This window comes from Solanum lycopersicum, chromosome 11, assembly GCF_036512215.1.
Source record: "Solanum lycopersicum chromosome 11, SLM_r2.1".
In the NCBI taxonomy this organism is placed as follows: Eukaryota; Viridiplantae; Streptophyta; class Magnoliopsida; order Solanales; family Solanaceae; genus Solanum; species Solanum lycopersicum.
This window is the reverse complement of record NC_090810.1, coordinates 60,012,274-60,030,309: the sequence shown is the minus strand read 5'-3', so window position 1 is coordinate 60,030,309 and position 18,036 is coordinate 60,012,274. Positions and strand designations below refer to the sequence as shown.

Here is an 18,036-nt window from a genome sequence, read left to right as displayed (position 1 = left end):
ATAAATTACTCTCTTTTCTCATTACGCCTTTCCCATTGTGCCATTCTGAAGAAGAGAGCATTGAGAGAATCAGAGTGAAAGCGTTGATTCGAACCAGCGATCAGAAAGAAAAATGGTGAACTTCTTGCTGGAAATCAAGGCGGAGCTTGAAAACCTCACCGACCTTCAGCCACATGGCGGTTGCGATGATGAAAACTTCCGTTACCACTTCAAGGTATCCACATAAACGCATCTATAATTTTCACTCATTCTATTGCATTTGGATGTCTGTGCGATTTCTCGATGAATATTGATGTTGATTCTATTGTAAAAATACAAACACAGTGGGTTTTATTTGCTCTTTAGGTTTTTTTTAGGGATATTCAAGTAGTTCACTGCAATTTGATGTTCGTGTTGTTCATTTTTGATGATTTTTTAATGACAAACTATATTTTTTAATTCTAGTAGCAACTTGTTTTTTCCTTCTCGAATTTCGTTACTATTTATTTTCCTTTACTTACTTTAGGGTTAACGATTATATTTAGTGTGATTTTTCCTTTGATCTATATAAATGATGATGCCTTATAGCTATTTTTTTGAGGTATCCTACTCTATAATTTGTAGTTATTTTATTGATTTGTCATGTACTCATGTCTATGCGGTTTTCACTGAACATCGATCAAATTGATGTTGATTCAATTGTAAATATGCACACACAGTGGATTTTATATCTTCTCGTTAGGTGTTTTTCTAAGTGATGTTGAGGTAACTTGGTGCAATTTCATCGTCGTGCTCTCCATTTTTGTGATTTTCTATGCTGAACTATAGTTTATTGCTAGTTGCAATATATTTTTTGTTACATTCAGAATGTCGTGTGTATTTATTTGTTTTGTGTTCATATTCATTTACTTACTATAGGGTTTACGATTGTTCTACTGTGATATTATGTGATCTTCCCTTTGAAGATTGAATAACTGATGATGTTTTATAACTATTTGTTTAAGATATCCGTCTTTACAAGTTGTAGTTATTTTATAGCATTTGCGTGTCTGAGAAATGAAGGTTGATTTATTTGATGTTGACTCTATAGTAAATACACACACATAGTTATTGTTTCTGCTCTTTAGGTGTTTATTTAGGGCTATTGAGGCAACAAAACGCAATTTTGTATCCATGTTCATCATTTTCATAATTTTCTCTGTCGGACATCTGTTTGTTCCTAGTTGTGACTTAGTTTTATGTTTCTTCTAATGATGACTTTCGAGTCTAATTTCTTGTTCTGTGTGCATATGTATGTGTGTTACTTTCGTTTTAATGATATAACTGCGGATGCTTTCTAGCTATTCATTTTGGATCTTTGGGAAGCTCATTTTAATTTCATAATTTTGTTTTTAATTTCCATGATTTTCTTTGTCAAACTGTCTATACTATTCCTAGTTTATGTATAAACTTGTAGAGGAAACGAAAGATGATTTTGTATTGAATTTGAAGTTGTATTTAAATCCATGAATTAAGTAACTAACTTCCTAGGAGTGCTACTTACATTAAGGATATTTTTTCAAATGAGGTAACTGATAAATACTATCAAGCTAATCTCGTAAATAATCATAAGATCTAATCTAGTAGATAAACAGAAGTGGTGGGGTGTAACACCTCTAATAGTTGGATTTTAGCTTCTTCGTTTGTCATGCATATTTGTCTTGTGTTATGTGTATAAAGTATGGATGTTACATTGAAGCTTATGATTACTCTATTGTCTTTCTATTTGATTTATCTATGATCTAATTGATGATGCTTTCTAGTTATTCTTTTAAATCTTTTCTGGTAGCTCATTATTTCATTTAAGTTTCTTTGTCAAGTTATCTAGTCTATTCCTATTTCTAAATTTAGCTTTTCAAATTTTGTGTATATCTCTACGTTCTGTGTGGGAATGCCTGTCTGTTATTTTTAGTTTGACGTTTTCAATCTTTAATTTGTCATTACTCTATTGCCTATCTATGCTTTGTAATTGAGCTAGTTGATGTGTGTCTCTATATGTGCTTTTTTAGGGTTCTGCTTGTGCACTGTCCAATTTCACCTTGTTATTAATTTTAATGTAACTATCAATCTATTCCTAGTTGCGTCTTAGTATTTTGATTTTTGTGTCTATTTCCTTGTTTAATGTGTATTAGTGCATGTTTAAGAGTTTAAGCTCTTGACCTCCAACTTTGCGATTGTTCTACTGCGTTTGTATGCATCTTTCAAGTTTATTGATGCATGTCTCTGTAGGTGTTGTGTATGGCTCTTCTGGTAGCTCATTTCAATTTTTTCGTCTTGCTCTACAGTTTCATAGTTTTGATTGTTGAACTATGTATTTATTCACATTCTTCTCATTTCTCATTTTGACATCCTCGTGTTTTGTTATAGATGCACGTATATGTTCAGGATTCTGGTTTCCATCTCAAACTTTGTGATAATCATACTATGTTTTAAATGTACTCTTGGTGTTATCGAGTTAATTGTTTTGTGCCTCTATAGGTGTCTTTTTTTTTTTTGTTGATAAGGTTAGATGTTTCGTTCAAAAACGAGCATCAAGTAGATGCATAGTTACAAGGAAAGGAAAAAGCATTAACAAAAGAACTAATGAATCCCTTTTTTAGTGTCAATCTGAGGCAAGGGATCTTACAAAATCCAACCACTAATTAGTGCTAATTCCAGTAGTCATATTAGTTCAGCAAAAATTTATAAAGTAAGCACTTGATTTTGAGGGAGTATTTGGAGTTGAAATATAAAATAAGCACTTGACTTTGAGGGAGTGATTTTGAGTTGGGATTCCATCAAAACACCTCTTGTTCCTAGCAGCAGGTATCTTCCACCAAATCCTTTTGATGGCTTTATCAACTCTCCATAAGCTATAGTTCAAGTGTGCCTCAGATCTGTGGCTACTGTGCAGTACAATACAAATGGTTTACAGTTTCCATCTTCTCCAAACGTAGATAGCACCTGTATACAAACTAGAAACCTTTCCCATTGAGATTGTCTCGAGTCAAACATGCTTCATAGGTGTCTTTTTAGGGATTTTCAAGTCTCATTCCAATTTCGTCGTCAAACTATCTTATCTTATTCATAGTTGTGATTTAGTTTTTTAGTTTTTCTGTCTTTTCCTTGTGTTCTGTTTATAAAATGCATACTTAGGCTTTTGTCCTCCGTGGCAATTCATTAATGTGCTTCTATATAATTTCTCAGTGTGATTGAGCTAATTGATGGGTGCCATGATAGGTTTTATTTGCAGCTCTTCTGGTAGTTTATTTCAATTTTATCTTTCCATTCTTCTTTTTCTTGATTTCTCTTTGTTAAAGACTCTCTCTCATCTTAGCTTCTAAATTTTTGTGTCTATCTTGCTTGTGTTCTGTATGAAGAGTTTTTTTGTTCCAAGTAAGTATAATTATTCACTGATACAGTTGGTTGCCAACGAGGCTTGGTCCAATTTCTGAAGCAAAGTGCCAGTCTGCTAACCTTCCAATTGAAAAGTGGACTTCTTAAACCCAAGTTTCATGCGTTTCCTTCCCTCGTTGGAACAATAATTGTTACTAAGTCTGAATGATCAGGAAGCTTCAATTTTAATGGTGTAAACATCCATTATGCGTTTTTCCATATGTTGATTGATACCCTTCTCCAAATAACTTGTAAGAAGTTATTGTTATGTAGTTGAAGGTTTCTTATCCCAAGACAGCCTTCTCTTTTTTATCTTACAGGGTCATTTCCATGGTATGCCTTCTCCTTTATCCTATAGGGTCATTTCAACTATATGCCTTCTCTTTTATCTTATAGGGTCATTTCCACTGTATGAACTGCTGTGTACTTTGTTATAATTTATATGACATGTTTTTCATTTTGAGACATTCTGGAATGTTACACCATCTCACACGAACTTTGTTTTAATTTATACCTCACTTCCACCATTTTAAGACGCCTTAAAGTGTTAAACCATCTCATGCAAAGCTTCTGTCATTTTATTTGTAATGTGTACTACAACTCTCTATCAATATAGTAGTACTGAAAGTTCTGTCATTTTATTTGTAATGTGTACTACAACTCTCTATCAATATAGTAGTACTGAAATTTTCTTTCAGTTATGTTCATCTGAGGTATTACTGCTTCCATAAGTTAATTATGCCAATTATTTCTGTGTGATGATATCATCCATTTGGTGTCCTACATTAATACCTTTTTTATAGTTCATTAAACTTTTTCTTTTTCTTTAAATTTTGCAGCTAAAGTGTGGCCATTGTGGTGAAATCACCCAAAAGGAGACTTATGTTAGCTTGGTTGAAACTGTTCCTCTTCCTATTGGCAAGGGCCACACCCACCTTATCCAGAAGGTGACCTATCCTCCTGTTTCCTTTGTGACGATATAATCTACTGCATCAGACATTTCTCTATGCATATCTGAGTGCATATTTGTTAGTTTAGATATGACCCAGAACTAGTTTACACTGAATTTAAAATCACTGTGACAGCCTGGAATTTGAGGTGAGATACAGAGTTAATTAGGATATCTTTAACATTCAGAATGGGTTAAGCCATAGTAAATGCCCCTGTTGTTGTTTCTTAGCTCTACATGTTGAATAATTTTTTATATCCTTGGAAGTCTGTTTTGAGCCTTAATTGGTACCTTCTTTTTTGTTTTTTCTCCTTTGATATCCTATTGCTATTTTGCAGCTCTTGATGTTGCATAGATTTGATTGATTACTAAGTCTTTTGTGACTTTTGCTTCCAGTGTAAGTTCTGTGGCAGGGATGGTACAATAACCATGATCACTGGCCGCGGCCGTCCTCTGACTCACGCTGATAGTGAAGCTGGAAAATCTGCACCTTTGATGCTATTTGAGTGCAGGGGTTTTGAGCTGCTGGATTATGTTTTCCAAGGAGAATGGGAAGCTAAATCTGTAAGCTTCTTCCCTGGCTTTCTGCTTTGGTGTTTCTTAAAATTAAAGAAAATTTTTATCATAAAAAAAGTTGTCGAAATATTTAATTCAGGTATGAGATTTCTTTGCCCTATTAATTTTTCATTTGTTTTGAGCTGTTGTTGGGATTCTTAGGATATATTTCTATTTCTTTAACGAGGTCATGTATCTCCTAGTTAACTTCTTGGAGAATATGTTCTGCTTACATGTCTAGAGGTGGCAAGATTATCCCGTGAAATCGTAATCTGCCCATGTTTGGGCTGATTATTGGCCCACACTTCTATTAGCTCAGGCCATCAAAATTTGGGCTAATATTTAGCCCAAATTGGCCACTGAGAAAGCTTGTTGACTATTTTCTAAAGAACTTTTTTTCCAGATATGTTGTATGTAGCTATATTAAAGAAAAGCTATAACTTTATTATCCACATTTCCCAATTTTTAGGTTGTGTTATGGGAGATGTTGTGCCAGTTCTAATTTGATTCACTTAATGCAGCTTGAGGGAACGAAATTTGAAGGCATTGATTTGTCCGGAGATGAGTTCGCTGAGTATGATGAAAAGGGGGAGTGTCCAGTGATGATTTCCAAACCAAGTGCCACTTTTAATGTAGTGAGGTAGATCCAACATTGCTCTATAGTGAAGAAGTGTTAACTGTTTTGCACTCTCAATGTAGAGAGTGCAAGTTGCTAACTGCTGAGGAATGGGTGTGTTGGTTTTTAATGTACATTGCGCACGAACTACTTGCACGAGATTAGATGGTTACTTCCATGAAGAAAACCATTGTTATTTGATGTCAGTATTGTCTTTCAGGGTTTTTCAGAATAGCTTTTTTTTTAGTCATCTAACGTGAAATCTGGTAAAACTGTTTGACTGGATCTATTTTTTTTTTTTTCACTGTGATTGGTGTTGGTTACTATGCTATTTCCCCAAGCTCTTCTTTCTCTCTCTGCTGTCTAGTTGGTTTTACTTCTCTCCTGGCCAGCCACATTGCGTGTAGAGTTTGCTTGATTGATTGAGCTCCTTTTACTTTTTGAACGGAAATATGCAAGTGCATATGGGAACAACTCATTGTGTTTCGAAAGTCCCATTGCAACCGTGAATCCTGATTGATGTGAGGACAGAAATATATCAGCTTTCCCAATTGATAAAAAAACGTGAAAGATCACGACCAAGATAAAGTGACAATAACCTCATTATCATGCATATGATGTAATAGTACAATAGAAACATTTTTCATCAAGAAAATAAAGGAGAAGATCTGGCAAATGCTGAGACAAGCTGTAGACTTTTCCCACAATATGCTTGACCCATGAAAAAAGAATCAGGCTCCTACTCAAGGGATGTGCTGAGAATATAATTAAGAAAATAAATGTGTACTTTCACTAATAGCTTAAACTTTTAAATAAGCTGGTCACACGCTTTCAACAAGAACTACATCAATTGTGCCAACAGTGTAGAAGAAATAAATTACAGCAGGAATATACCTTAGATGATGAAGCATTAGCGTTCTTTCACCTCTTCAACTAGTTCCTTCCAGGAGGTACCGAAATCAGCTCATGTATGCAGATCGAGGGCCCTGGACAGAAGAATAATGAGAATACACGAAAAACAGAGTTTGCAGCCCCAGAAACTGAGTTTGGGGAAGCTGTAGAACAAGAAGTGGTGAGGGATAATAAAACTACTTCAGGAGAAATGAAAAGATACTAATAAGAGAGCTCCACACCGAGAATCACATATATATCAATTATAGAGCAATTAAAACAAATACGTGAATTGTAGATGAAGCTTCATTTCTTATGAAAAAGTTTTAACTAGACATCAAACAAGATGGTCCTTTTAACCCGCATAAGGACAAGGCAGAGAGAGCACGCACAGAAAAGTGACATCAGGCCTGAACACTAATAATAGCCGCCAAAATACAGTGCTTGACCAATGCATTAACAGATAGATTCTTCTTTATTTGATTTATGATGCACTGATAGATTGAAGACAACAAAACTATTTACATTGCTGCATGAGTTCTGACCTTGATTGTAAAGCTGTTTGGCTTTTGTCCACTTGTATCGACCATCTTTCACTTGCTGAAGTTTCCTTTACTAATCAACTGAAAACGGAAAGGAACTAGCCACATCCAGAAGAAGTATTGAAGTCAGAGATAACCATGTTGAAGCAAGATAACTGTGTCCTACCCCGTTTCCAAAACTCCAGTATTTGACAAGGAACTGGCCTCACTTTTCCAACGTAATAGATTTGACAAGTGCTCCAAATGAGTCTCACTGATGAAGTTTAGTCCTTAGCTATCTCAGTTGTGATGTGACATGTATATCTTTATCCGTTGCTGAAACAGTACAAGACACTTGCATATTCTGACTCTAGAGGTCAGATTCAACAACAGCAGATTATAATCACGAATCATCAGAAATATGTCATCTAAATGGTTTCTTAATCAGATAAGGGTTCCCTGACCATAAGATTTAGTTTCTCCTGAAGGAATTCAAGTACATCTTCCCTCTCTTCCTTGAGAAGTAGTTTCCTTAATTTTTCAAATGTCATCCTACCAGGGCGCATTCCTTTCTCGATCATCTCTTCCATTAACACACAGGCACCAGGGGCATCTGCATCGTCGCACAATCCATTGACAAGTGCAGAAAAAGTATGCATACTGGGAACAAATTGCTTGCGTTTCATATATTTCCACACTTTACGAGCCATTTTCATCTCATTCTTCTCACAAAACATCTTTATCATCATAGTATACGTGTCAGCATCAGGATCACAAATTTTGAGCATCCTGCGGAAAATCTTGAAAGCATCATCAGTCTCACCTCGAGCAATCAAGCCACTGAGAATAATATTGCAGGTCCTTGCATTGGGAGTCACCCCTTTGATTTGCATGTCATTCAGAACCATATAGACATTTTGGAACTTATTTACCTTACAGAAAGCACTAATTAGTGAGTTATATACAGCTACATCAGCCTCAACACCATTTTTTTCCATTTCAAGAAATGTATCTATCGCATCTTCAATCCGATTTTCTAGCCCATATGTATGGACTAAAACACTATAAATAAAGGACGTTGGCCTGCAACCGCTGAAGTCCATCTCCTTGACAATTTCAACAGCCTCATCAACCCTGCCGGCCTTGCAAAGTATGTCAACCATGATCCCGTAAGTCACAATGTCCGGATTACAGCCTACCTCAATCATTTCCCTGTAAACCTCCCTTGCCTTGGGAAGATTTGGAGCCCTTCCCCATCCCTCAATCAAAATGCTATATGTTTTTGAATCGGGAGTAAATTCATTCTTCTTAGTATCGAAAATCTCCTGAGCTTTTTCCACATTCTTCGATTTGCATAGAGCACTCAATAAGCCGTTGAAAGCCGCTAGGTTGGGAGGCACATCGAACTTGTTCATGATATGGAAAGTGTATAGAGTCTCCTCTACTTTTTGAGCCCTAGCATATTTTCTCATGATTATGCAAAATGTCTCAATATTAAGCATTCTCTTGGTTTTCATCTCATTTACAAGATCCCACATCATCTGATATTGCCTTATCTTGGCAAGAGATCCAATCATGGAGTGGTAGGCTCTAGTACTATGCTCATAATTATGTTGTTTACCAGCCCATTCAAAGAAACGATACGCAAGCATTCCAGCATTCTCAAATCTCTTAAGGACATCCTCAACCATCTCCGGTAATACCCTAATCCCACTTTGGTCAAGCTCTATGTCGAGCCCCACCTTTGGACAAGACATCATAATTTTACAAAGTCTTGTCAGTGGATCAAGTTTAACTTCCGTTGTTTCTTTAGAACTATACATTCGGGTAAAATTCATCGTTCTACCACACACTTTCTGATGAAATCGTCGCAACATGATCCTCCTTGTAGAAAGAAAAAAAAAACTTGAAAAGTATCTGAAAAAGTTACAAAGAAACAGGAGTTACCATTCGATCTTTTGGGTTCTTGATATGTTAAAGTTGAACATTGTTCTTTTGTTCATTTTCAGATAGAAGCAATTCACACATATCAAAAGACGAATATAATTTCAATTTCTTTTACAACTCAAATATGAACCTATCTACTTCAACTTAGCTACTTGTACTAGCAATGGGCTGTAGCAAGCACCAAAATCTGAAAAAAAAAATTCTTTTTTCCTCATTTGGCACAACAGTTGGAGGAATATTTCCCTATACCTAATAAACGTACCTAAAGTTAATCTATGCTTGAACATCAGGCGAACGGGAATACCATTAAACAGTTTCGACAAAACAGATGATTTCTTCCTATATGTCTTATCCTTGGTGGATACAGTTACCCGGTACCTGTTACTAGCAAGAGGTCTCGAACACCACAGTTATTAAGTAAATGAAATTCAATAACTTGGTCTCACTAGCTAATCATTTTCGACATGTAAATTCGAGATAACTCATTGAAACAACTAAATAGCCTCTATTCCATTTGCCTAAAGCATACACAAAATCAACTTCAAGCAAATCAAATTTCATACAATCAAAAGAATCCAATCAAATCATTAGCTTACAGGCTACAGCATGTTATACACACAATTCAGTTTAGAACACACAACAACAGCAGGAAAAAATGTACAAAAAAACAATCTTTAACCAACAAAAAACAGCATTTTCCAGTTGCAAAAAATAAAAAATACTACAAATATGAATTTATTACCTGGTAAGATGAACAAAGTTTGATGAATTATTTTTCCTTAATTCTCAGTAAATTGAAGGTTTATTGCGGTCCGCTCCATTTTAGGGATCAAGAGAACCCATGTTTTTACATGGGCCACTTGACCCAACTCAAAGCCCACCAAAGCCCAACTTACAGAATACAGCCCAATTTTCCATAACCTTGATACACAAATCAAATATTTAGCTACGAGAATATCATGTACTAATGCACGCGAAAAATTATTCTTTAAAATATGTAAGCATGTCGGAATCAAAACAAGTATTCTCTGAGAATTCTGTTAGAGCGATTTCAATAATTACATGTGCTGATACACACGAAAAACTTATTTGGATTTATGTTTTGTTATTTTGAAATGTCAAAATAAATGACAATAGTTAGGATAATTTAATGGTGAGTATTTGTTATCGGTCTGTTTTCAATGTTCCTACTAAATTTTCATGTTAATTAGAGTGTTAAAATGTAATAAAGAAAATTAGCATATATTAATACACATGAGAAAACGCTAAATTTATTAAATTTATTAAGTCGGGTTACATGACGTTGAAATGTCAAATATATGTGATGAACTTTGTTTGAACTTAATTTTGTGTATATTAATCCGTGAATTTTTTGTAATTTGACGACTTAATTCTATTAGAGCTCAAATTTTATGGGTTCACTGATGAAGATCAATGAAATGATCTCATTGTTTTTAATAGGCAGAAAATTTTTTAAGTTTATTAGGTCCAAACATATGATATATTTGTATATGCAAAAATGAATAATAAAAATGCTTAATGTATGTCATTAAATGCACAATTAGAAAATTTCTACATATACCCTAAATTGATATCTATACTTCAAAAGTCCAATAGCCATGCAATTCTAAATGGTTGATGGAAGAAAAATTCTATAATGGAGAAAGAAAACGAGAATATTGCAAAAAGTCTTTATACTCTGAAAAGAAAACTTTGTTATTGTTAAAAACATATCAACATGAAATTGTTCATTGTTTAATACTACACATGTATTAAATTATTCTTTTTTTCCGTTGTTATTTTTTCTTCTTAATTATCAATTTTCAGTATTTTTTTGATTATCCTCATTTACAACTTCTAACTTTCTTATCTTCTCATATTGAATTGCCCTATTTCCCTAATTTAGTTTGCCATGGTGAGCTTCCATTGTAAGTTAATTCTTAAATACGTTAAAAATGACTCTTTAAGTTCAAATTTTAATTATGAAATTGCTTTCTACTTTCCATATCATAACTTTTCAAATTCTTCCATTATGAAATTTATAATCAGAATTAAAAGCTAAATGATTTCTAAATTAAAGTGATGAATGAATTTCCATATCATAACATATCAAATTCTTCCATTATGAAATTTATAATTACAACTAAAAGCAATATCTATCTACTCATTTATTAATTTAATAGAGAGACAAAATTGTAATTCAACGCTGTAGTTTGGATCTTCCCACTTATAATAATATATGATATGATTAGATGCACAAGACTTCTCAATCTATCAATTACACTTCACAATCAAAATATCTGAATCCATTCCCCAGTTTTAGAGGATGCACAGCAGCTTTATTGAAATATACCAACTTAAGCTTAGACAGCACCACTAAACATCAGATTAACATACAAAAGAAACATAGAAGGTCCAGCAGAGAGATACAAAAGATTCACCCAAAAGAAAAACAAGAAGATCTCTCTTCCTTGGATGGTACTTCAACAAACGTTTATTTCCATACAGATCGATGGAAACGTAAAAACAAGGCTCTTATTGGGTCCACCACATAAGCAAATCTTTGCGCCTATTTATCTTCTTCTGCAATTGAAGAATTCCGTACAGAAGAGCCTCGGCAGTAGGTGGGCAACCTGGAACATAAATGTCAACAGGGACGATCCTGTCACAGCCTCGCACGACAGCATACGAGTAATGGTAGTACCCTCCACCGTTTGCACAGCTCCCCATGGAGATGACCCACCTTGGCTCAGGCATTTGATCATAGACCCTGCAATAGGAAAAAAAGAAGCAATATGGCTTAATATGTTGAAGCCTATTAGAGCAATTAATTACCATCCTCCTCCGAACCTTTTCTTCTTCTTTTTTTTTTGTGAAGAGAAGCCTAGCTAATTAGTTGAGCTGTTCAAATCATTAAGTACCAGATTCCAGAAAGGTGACAGACTGACAGGCATACAAGGTTTCCTTGCAAACATAGAAGAAAATCTACGAAGTGTAGGACTATAAGATTCAGGCTAAACACACTAGAGCCGCACCTGCAGCGGAATAAAGAAAAAGAACTTTGGAGAATTTAGGTGTGATGCCGACGCACAGCTTTGAAGGGATATCTAGGCTTCACATTAGCCGGAGGAGAAGTTCAATCTATCACAATTAATGAAGTCTTAACCTTTCAGCAACTTTTAGGAATTCTTGGAGGAGAAACAGGGGTTTTACTCGTTTAAATGGGAATGTCCCGGGAGGGGCTAAATGCAGGTACATTGATATATGGAATGGGGTGTTGTAGATATGTGAAAAGATGTTACCAAGGTGTAAAAAGCCAATACTTTCTCTAGGATGCAGGTTAGTAATTTATCAATAGTGTATTGGAGCTCTCCCAACCTACATGACGCCTTTTGTTTCCCATCACTCCAAAAATAGGGAAGAGAATGGATATATACCTCAAGGGGGACTTTCTATGGCAATAAAACATAGAAAGTAAAGGGTTCCCTTTAGACAAATGGAAAGTTGTTACTCTAAGCAAGTAACATGGATGCTTGGAGAAAAAAAATATGAGAAAAGAAAATCAAAGCCTTCTCATGAAATGGCTTTGGAGATGCACAAATTCAAAGCCTTCTAATGAAATGGCAATGAAGATGCACTAATGAAGAACTTTCACTATGGAGGATAGGAAACAAAGATAAATATGGTGAGAAAGGCCCCTGAAAAACAAAAGAAGAGATCAACTGCATCTGGGCTTATGGAGCAAGTGTTTGGAAGGCTATTAGAATTCTTTGGCAAATTTTCAGCAACAAAATCAGCTATGGAGTGGGAGATGGGCAACACATCTATCTGGGAGGACAACTGATTGAAACAGGGTGCTTTGAATACAATATATCTGGATATTTTTTCATTATAAATTAGCAATAGAAGGCAATTATTAATGAAGTTTGGTCTACTCAAGGGCGGAATCATAGGAGACTATTAAATGATTGAGAGATCATTAGAAATTGTTGATTTCTATAACACACCAATAAATTCACTGAAGTTAATCAGAATGATGACAAGGTATGGGGGCTATGACACAACTCCTGAAAATTCTCTTTCAAATATTCCTATCAGATACTTAGTAGGGGTCCGGTCATAGATTTCATATATTTTTCAGTTTATTTGAACTTTATGAAGTTGAAGATGAAGTTGCGTTTCGTTATACTTTAAGCAAAGGTGAAAAGAGAACACTCCAACTGAGATTTATGAAGTATACACCTGCCACCTCCCAACAACAACAGGAACCAGTTACTCTTACAATTCTGCCACAGGCTAGGACAGATGGAAAGAATTTTATCTTTGCTAAGGTGTACATAATATATGCATCACTTTTTTTATAATTGAGAAATTCCCTAGGGTCAGTGGCACACAGTTTGAAACTCGCGGCAAATAGGCTCACCCCTCTACCTTTCTCAAGTTAAATACTAGGTCTTTTATGCAACTAGGTTCAAACATATGATGAGTACCTACCCCACATATCACAAGTTGCATTCCTACCACTAGATCAAAAAGCCCTAAGCCTTTTACAACACTTGCTTAGTGCTACATCAAAAAAATTCTTACCTCTCTCAAAGAGCAAGTGAAACATAAACAAGATCTTGTTTTGGGATGGTCAATGGCTCAATGCAAATCAAAAACTTTTAGATCTTACTTATTTTTTATCATGAACTGAAGCAGATTAAGTTACCCTAGTGTAAAGGTGAATGCTAAAAAAATAAAGAAGGATGAAGGAGTGAAAGCAGAAGTCACTGATTTCCTGCTACTCCATATTATTCTCTTTCTTTTGCCCAACACCCCAGCCAGATCCATATGTGATAACCTCACCACTGAAGCTATGTGCCGTTTACGAGTATTTTTATAGGCTCATTCAAACCTAGTTGTTCGCGCTTAGCCCCAACTAGGCCCACACTCTAGCGCGCGCACACACACACACACCAAAAAAAATGGCGCTAAAGCACACACCACGAGCTTAGTCTTGAAGAGCAGAACACTGAACAATAAATATTAGTTTGATCTTGATTGGTATAGTTTTCACTTCATTTTTTTCCGATGAACTGTACGGTTTTTACTTCATAGGTTCATTTAATTCCAGTTCTTACGATACTTCTCTCCCCATATTATTCTCAGTACATAATTTTACCTTTAGCAAAAAAAAACTTCATGCTTATAACTATTTTTCTTCACATACACACATATGTATAATTTTTTCTTCGTAGTCAAGGTAGGGGTAAAGTATGTATGCTCTACCCTCCTAGACCCCATTTATGGGATTACACTAGGTATGTTCTTTTCTTTAGAGTTTTTCGAAGTAACTGTTTTTGTCCTTAAACATAGCAAACCTTGGTTTTTTTTAATGCCTACCCATTTTCTTTTACTATTTAACCTTCAATTTCTGTTATACTACATACATTGAAACAATAATGTATACACCTCGATCTCCTCGAGTTTATTGCATAACATAATACTCCAAAGTTCTATGCACATTGACCGTCAACGACATATCCATTGAAGTACAAAATCCTAGTGATATAGGAGCAACGTGCAAGAAACAATGAAAAATGTCACTAATCCTTTGTCAGCATAGAGACGTGCTAGATAGACATGACGCAGGGAGGGGAACACGGAAGACTACAACATCAAATATATAAGTTGACTAATATGACATGTTAGTCATATTTGTTGACTCGCCTCCAAAGACTTGTGTGAAAAAAAAAACACCACGAAAACTTAAAAGGTGAGTTCTACGCAATTAGACCGGCTTTAATGTATAGGGAAATGTTGGCCGGTCGACAACACCCATATTCAAAAGATGCAAGTAGCATATGTGGACGTTCAGATGGATGTGTGGGCATATTAGGGAAATAAGATTAGGAATGAGGATGTCTAAGACAATGTGGGAGTGGCCTCCATGGCGCACAAAGAGAAAAGCAAGGTTGAGATGCATTGGACCTAAGAAAAGAAAGATGCGGAAACGCCCTAGTAAAAAGGTGTGAGAGGTTGGATATAATAGATATGAAGAGAAGTAGAGGTAGATCGAAAAAGTATAAAGAGGTGATTAGACAAGACATCACACAACTTCAACTTACCAATGACATGACCTTAAATAGAAGGGTATGAAGGTCATAAAAGGTCAGTAGGTAGTTGAGTTCTATCTCGCTTTTCAACAGAATTAGACTTGATGGAAGTATGGTAGCGCGTGTTTCTCGTAGTACTAGTCATAGACATGTAATCTCTTGCTTTTGCTATTTGCTACCCTCTCTTGTCTATTATGTTTAAATTACCGCATTATATGATCGTTGTTATTGTCCTTTTTGTTGAATGCTTTCCTTATCAATTAAATGTTTTCCTCACTATCGTATTTCTTTTCATAACAACTTTCATTTGTTGCTCTTGAGCCATTGAGCCAAAGATCTTTAGGAAACAACTTCTCTACCTCGTGGGTGAAATTTGCATACACTCTACCTCTCCAAACTCCACTTGTAGGACTGCACTGGGTATGTTTTTGTTGTTAACTAAATACCAACAAAAACTAAAGAGTTAAGGAAATAAACAATCCAAAGAATATATACATGTCTTTTTAATCAATATGAATAATCAAATGACTATTTTAGCTGACCATTGCAAAAACAAAAAGACACCACTACTGGGTGGGCAGGCTATAGTCATTACTCATTACACCAAACACAAAAGATGTTGCTAATATTTATGTGCAATTGCCCGTCTTCATTATGTTGAATGGTTACAAAAACAACAATATACCTAATGTAATCCCATATGTAGGGTCTGAAGCTTTATTGGATGCTATCTATAAAACAATCTCCGAATTTCTTAATCCGATAATAAATACGCAACTTCCTTGGTACAAAAATCAAAATGCTCGCCCCTTTGATACCTTATTTAACCAACAAGAATTTAAAATAGGGGAAGACTCATTTTCGATAATTGACATGAACACTCATTAAAAGACGAGCGATGATTTCAACATTTTTGTGTGTTGAAAAATCGGATACAAATTCTTAAGTATGTTCTCACAAAAAATCCACATGTTCTTTAATCAGGGTTCCTAGAACGTTAACAGCAAAACTTTAAAGAAACCTGGCAAGCCACATGTTGCGTTATATCATATACAAGATTATTCTGATTGTCATCCCACTGGGTGATGATCTATTCTGCTCCTGTGAGCTATGTTCATTCTGAGTCCTACTAAAACATTCTACCAATATCATTCAAAGCATGACAAAGTTTCCTCTACATCTCACGTTATTACCTTATACATTATAGCTACAATGCTCGAGAACCTCGTTTTTCTATTACTACACCAAAATCCACCACTCCACCAAAAGACGAGTTTTAAATAACACTATGCCAACCTTCATACCAAAGGGAAGAGTGGGAGACTATGCCAGAGAAGAAACCAACATCCAAATAATCAGATTAAATGAAGCGAATTGGAAAATCTCATGCTATCCTCAATTTGTTGCACTTGATGGAAACATAGCAATAGAGAAGAACGAAACAGGTTTTCATGAAACCAATCGATTGATATTACAAAAATACAATCAGATTTCCCTAAATGCGCTTATATCAAATCCAATTCTACAGGAAAAATAGGATCCAAATATAGACAAACATATGCTTCGTAAACAGATGTATGGGATAAACGTTAAAAGAGGATTAACTGTTAGAATGTATACATACTTGCGAAGAGCAGGGGCCATTTTGTTGGTAAGTGTACCAGCAACAATCATAACATCAGATTGCCTAGGGCTAGGTCTGAAAATAATACCGAATCGATCAAAATCGTAACGTGCAGCTCCGGCGTGCATCATTTCCACAGCGCAACAAGCCAATCCAAAAGTCATGGGCCATATGGACCCACGACGAGCCCAATTCATCAGATCGTCCACCTTAGATATAACATACTCAGCCGGTTTAGATATCCCTGCTGGTGTATTCATGGACGGAGGCTGTGCGCCACCGTAAGTGGCCGGAGAAGAGGCAGGTTGCTGCGAGAGAGATGGAAGTGTCGTGTGGATCGTCGCCGCCCTTTGAAGGAACGGCGCCGTTCCTGTGAGTAGTTTCGCATTTCGAGCTATAAACGCCATTTCTTATTCTCCGGTGAAACTCCGGCTTCTGGAGAATTCCAAAGAGAAGAACAATGAAAGAGGCGGCGATTGGTCTGAGAAATACATACACAGTATTAATTTATTGAATAATACAGATCGGGACACGTGGAACTGATCCAACGGTTACCAGTGGATATGGATACCCGGTTGTAGATGGATATAACCCGGTCTATTGATACTTTGGGCTTGAGAGATATTATACTTTGGGCTTGAGAGATATTTTCCATTGGGCTTCATATTTGGGCCCTTACCTAATTTTTGCAAAAAGAATTGACATAAATAATCGTCCATCGAAGACATTATTAGATAAGATATGACATAATTTTAGAGGATTGAGGATATAATCTTATACAAGAAGGTAATGAGGTCGAGAATAAGGATAGAAGATTAACTGATAGTGCAGTTTTCTCGTAATGGTCGTAGTAGATGTATCGGGTAGTTTCTTTTTTACCTTTTCCTACTTATTATTGTTATAATCTTTTTCATTTGATTTGAATCGAGAGTCTACAAGAAAACAACCTCTCCTTTCTTTTAAGTAAAATATAAAATATGTGTATACACTACCTTCTTCGAGCCTCACTCGTTGGAATGCATTTGATATGGTATTGCTGTAATTTATTTTTCTTCAAATGTGTAGTAATATATATGTTGTTGGACTTACTTTGTACATTGATGTTTTGTTGTCTCTTTTTTTTTTTTCACTTTTTATGCATTAGTTACTTTTCTTTGAGTAAATAATCTAATTGAATATAAACTTAATCCTACAAAATAGAGTTAAGATTGTACTTTCTTTCTATTTTGTCTAAGTCAGAGTCGGAATTGAAGTTTTAAATTAGACCCCAAATCGAGATTAGAGTTGGGATTTCCAATCTATTAAGGTTTTATATTTGGGCCTTCATTTGATAATTATTGGGTTAGAAAGAGTTTGATTATAAATTTTAGTTTGTAAATAATTTTAAGATTCTCGTTCGGAGTAAAATTTATAAATAGATGTAGTTATGTGATTGTATACAT

The 18,036-nt window shown here is 35.3% G+C and overlaps 3 protein-coding genes across 3 annotated transcripts; 1 reads left to right on the top strand and 2 right to left on the bottom strand.

Annotated features, from left to right (window-relative positions):
• Window positions 1–22: 22 nt before the first annotated feature.
• On the top strand, window positions 23–5,866 carry LOC101250366 (uncharacterized). The gene is made up of 4 exons (XM_004251142.5): window positions 23–214; window positions 4,233–4,340; window positions 4,739–4,906; window positions 5,419–5,866. Exons 1-4 carry the CDS (start codon window positions 113–115, stop codon window positions 5,539–5,541), a joined length of 501 nt encoding a protein of 166 aa, XP_004251190.2. The 5' UTR covers window positions 23–112; the 3' UTR covers window positions 5,542–5,866.
• Window positions 5,683–9,691, bottom strand: LOC101247289 (pentatricopeptide repeat-containing protein At1g77360, mitochondrial). The gene is made up of 4 exons (XM_004251131.5): window positions 9,615–9,691; window positions 6,950–8,842; window positions 6,408–6,499; window positions 5,683–6,025 (listed from the first exon to the last, which is right to left on the bottom strand). The coding sequence occupies exon 2, from the start codon at window positions 8,800–8,802 to the stop codon at window positions 7,366–7,368; it is 1,437 nt and encodes a 478-aa protein (XP_004251179.2). The 5' UTR covers window positions 8,803–8,842; window positions 9,615–9,691; the 3' UTR covers window positions 5,683–6,025; window positions 6,408–6,499; window positions 6,950–7,365.
• A 1,374-nt stretch (window positions 9,692–11,065) lies between these two features.
• On the bottom strand, window positions 11,066–17,698 carry LOC101248942 (NADH dehydrogenase [ubiquinone] iron-sulfur protein 7, mitochondrial). Its single transcript, XM_004251137.5, has 2 exons — window positions 16,595–17,698; window positions 11,066–11,642 (listed from the first exon to the last, which is right to left on the bottom strand). The coding sequence occupies exons 1-2, from the start codon at window positions 16,999–17,001 to the stop codon at window positions 11,408–11,410; spliced, it is 642 nt and encodes a 213-aa protein (XP_004251185.1). The 5' UTR covers window positions 17,002–17,698; the 3' UTR covers window positions 11,066–11,407.
• Window positions 17,699–18,036: the final 338 nt, after the last annotated feature.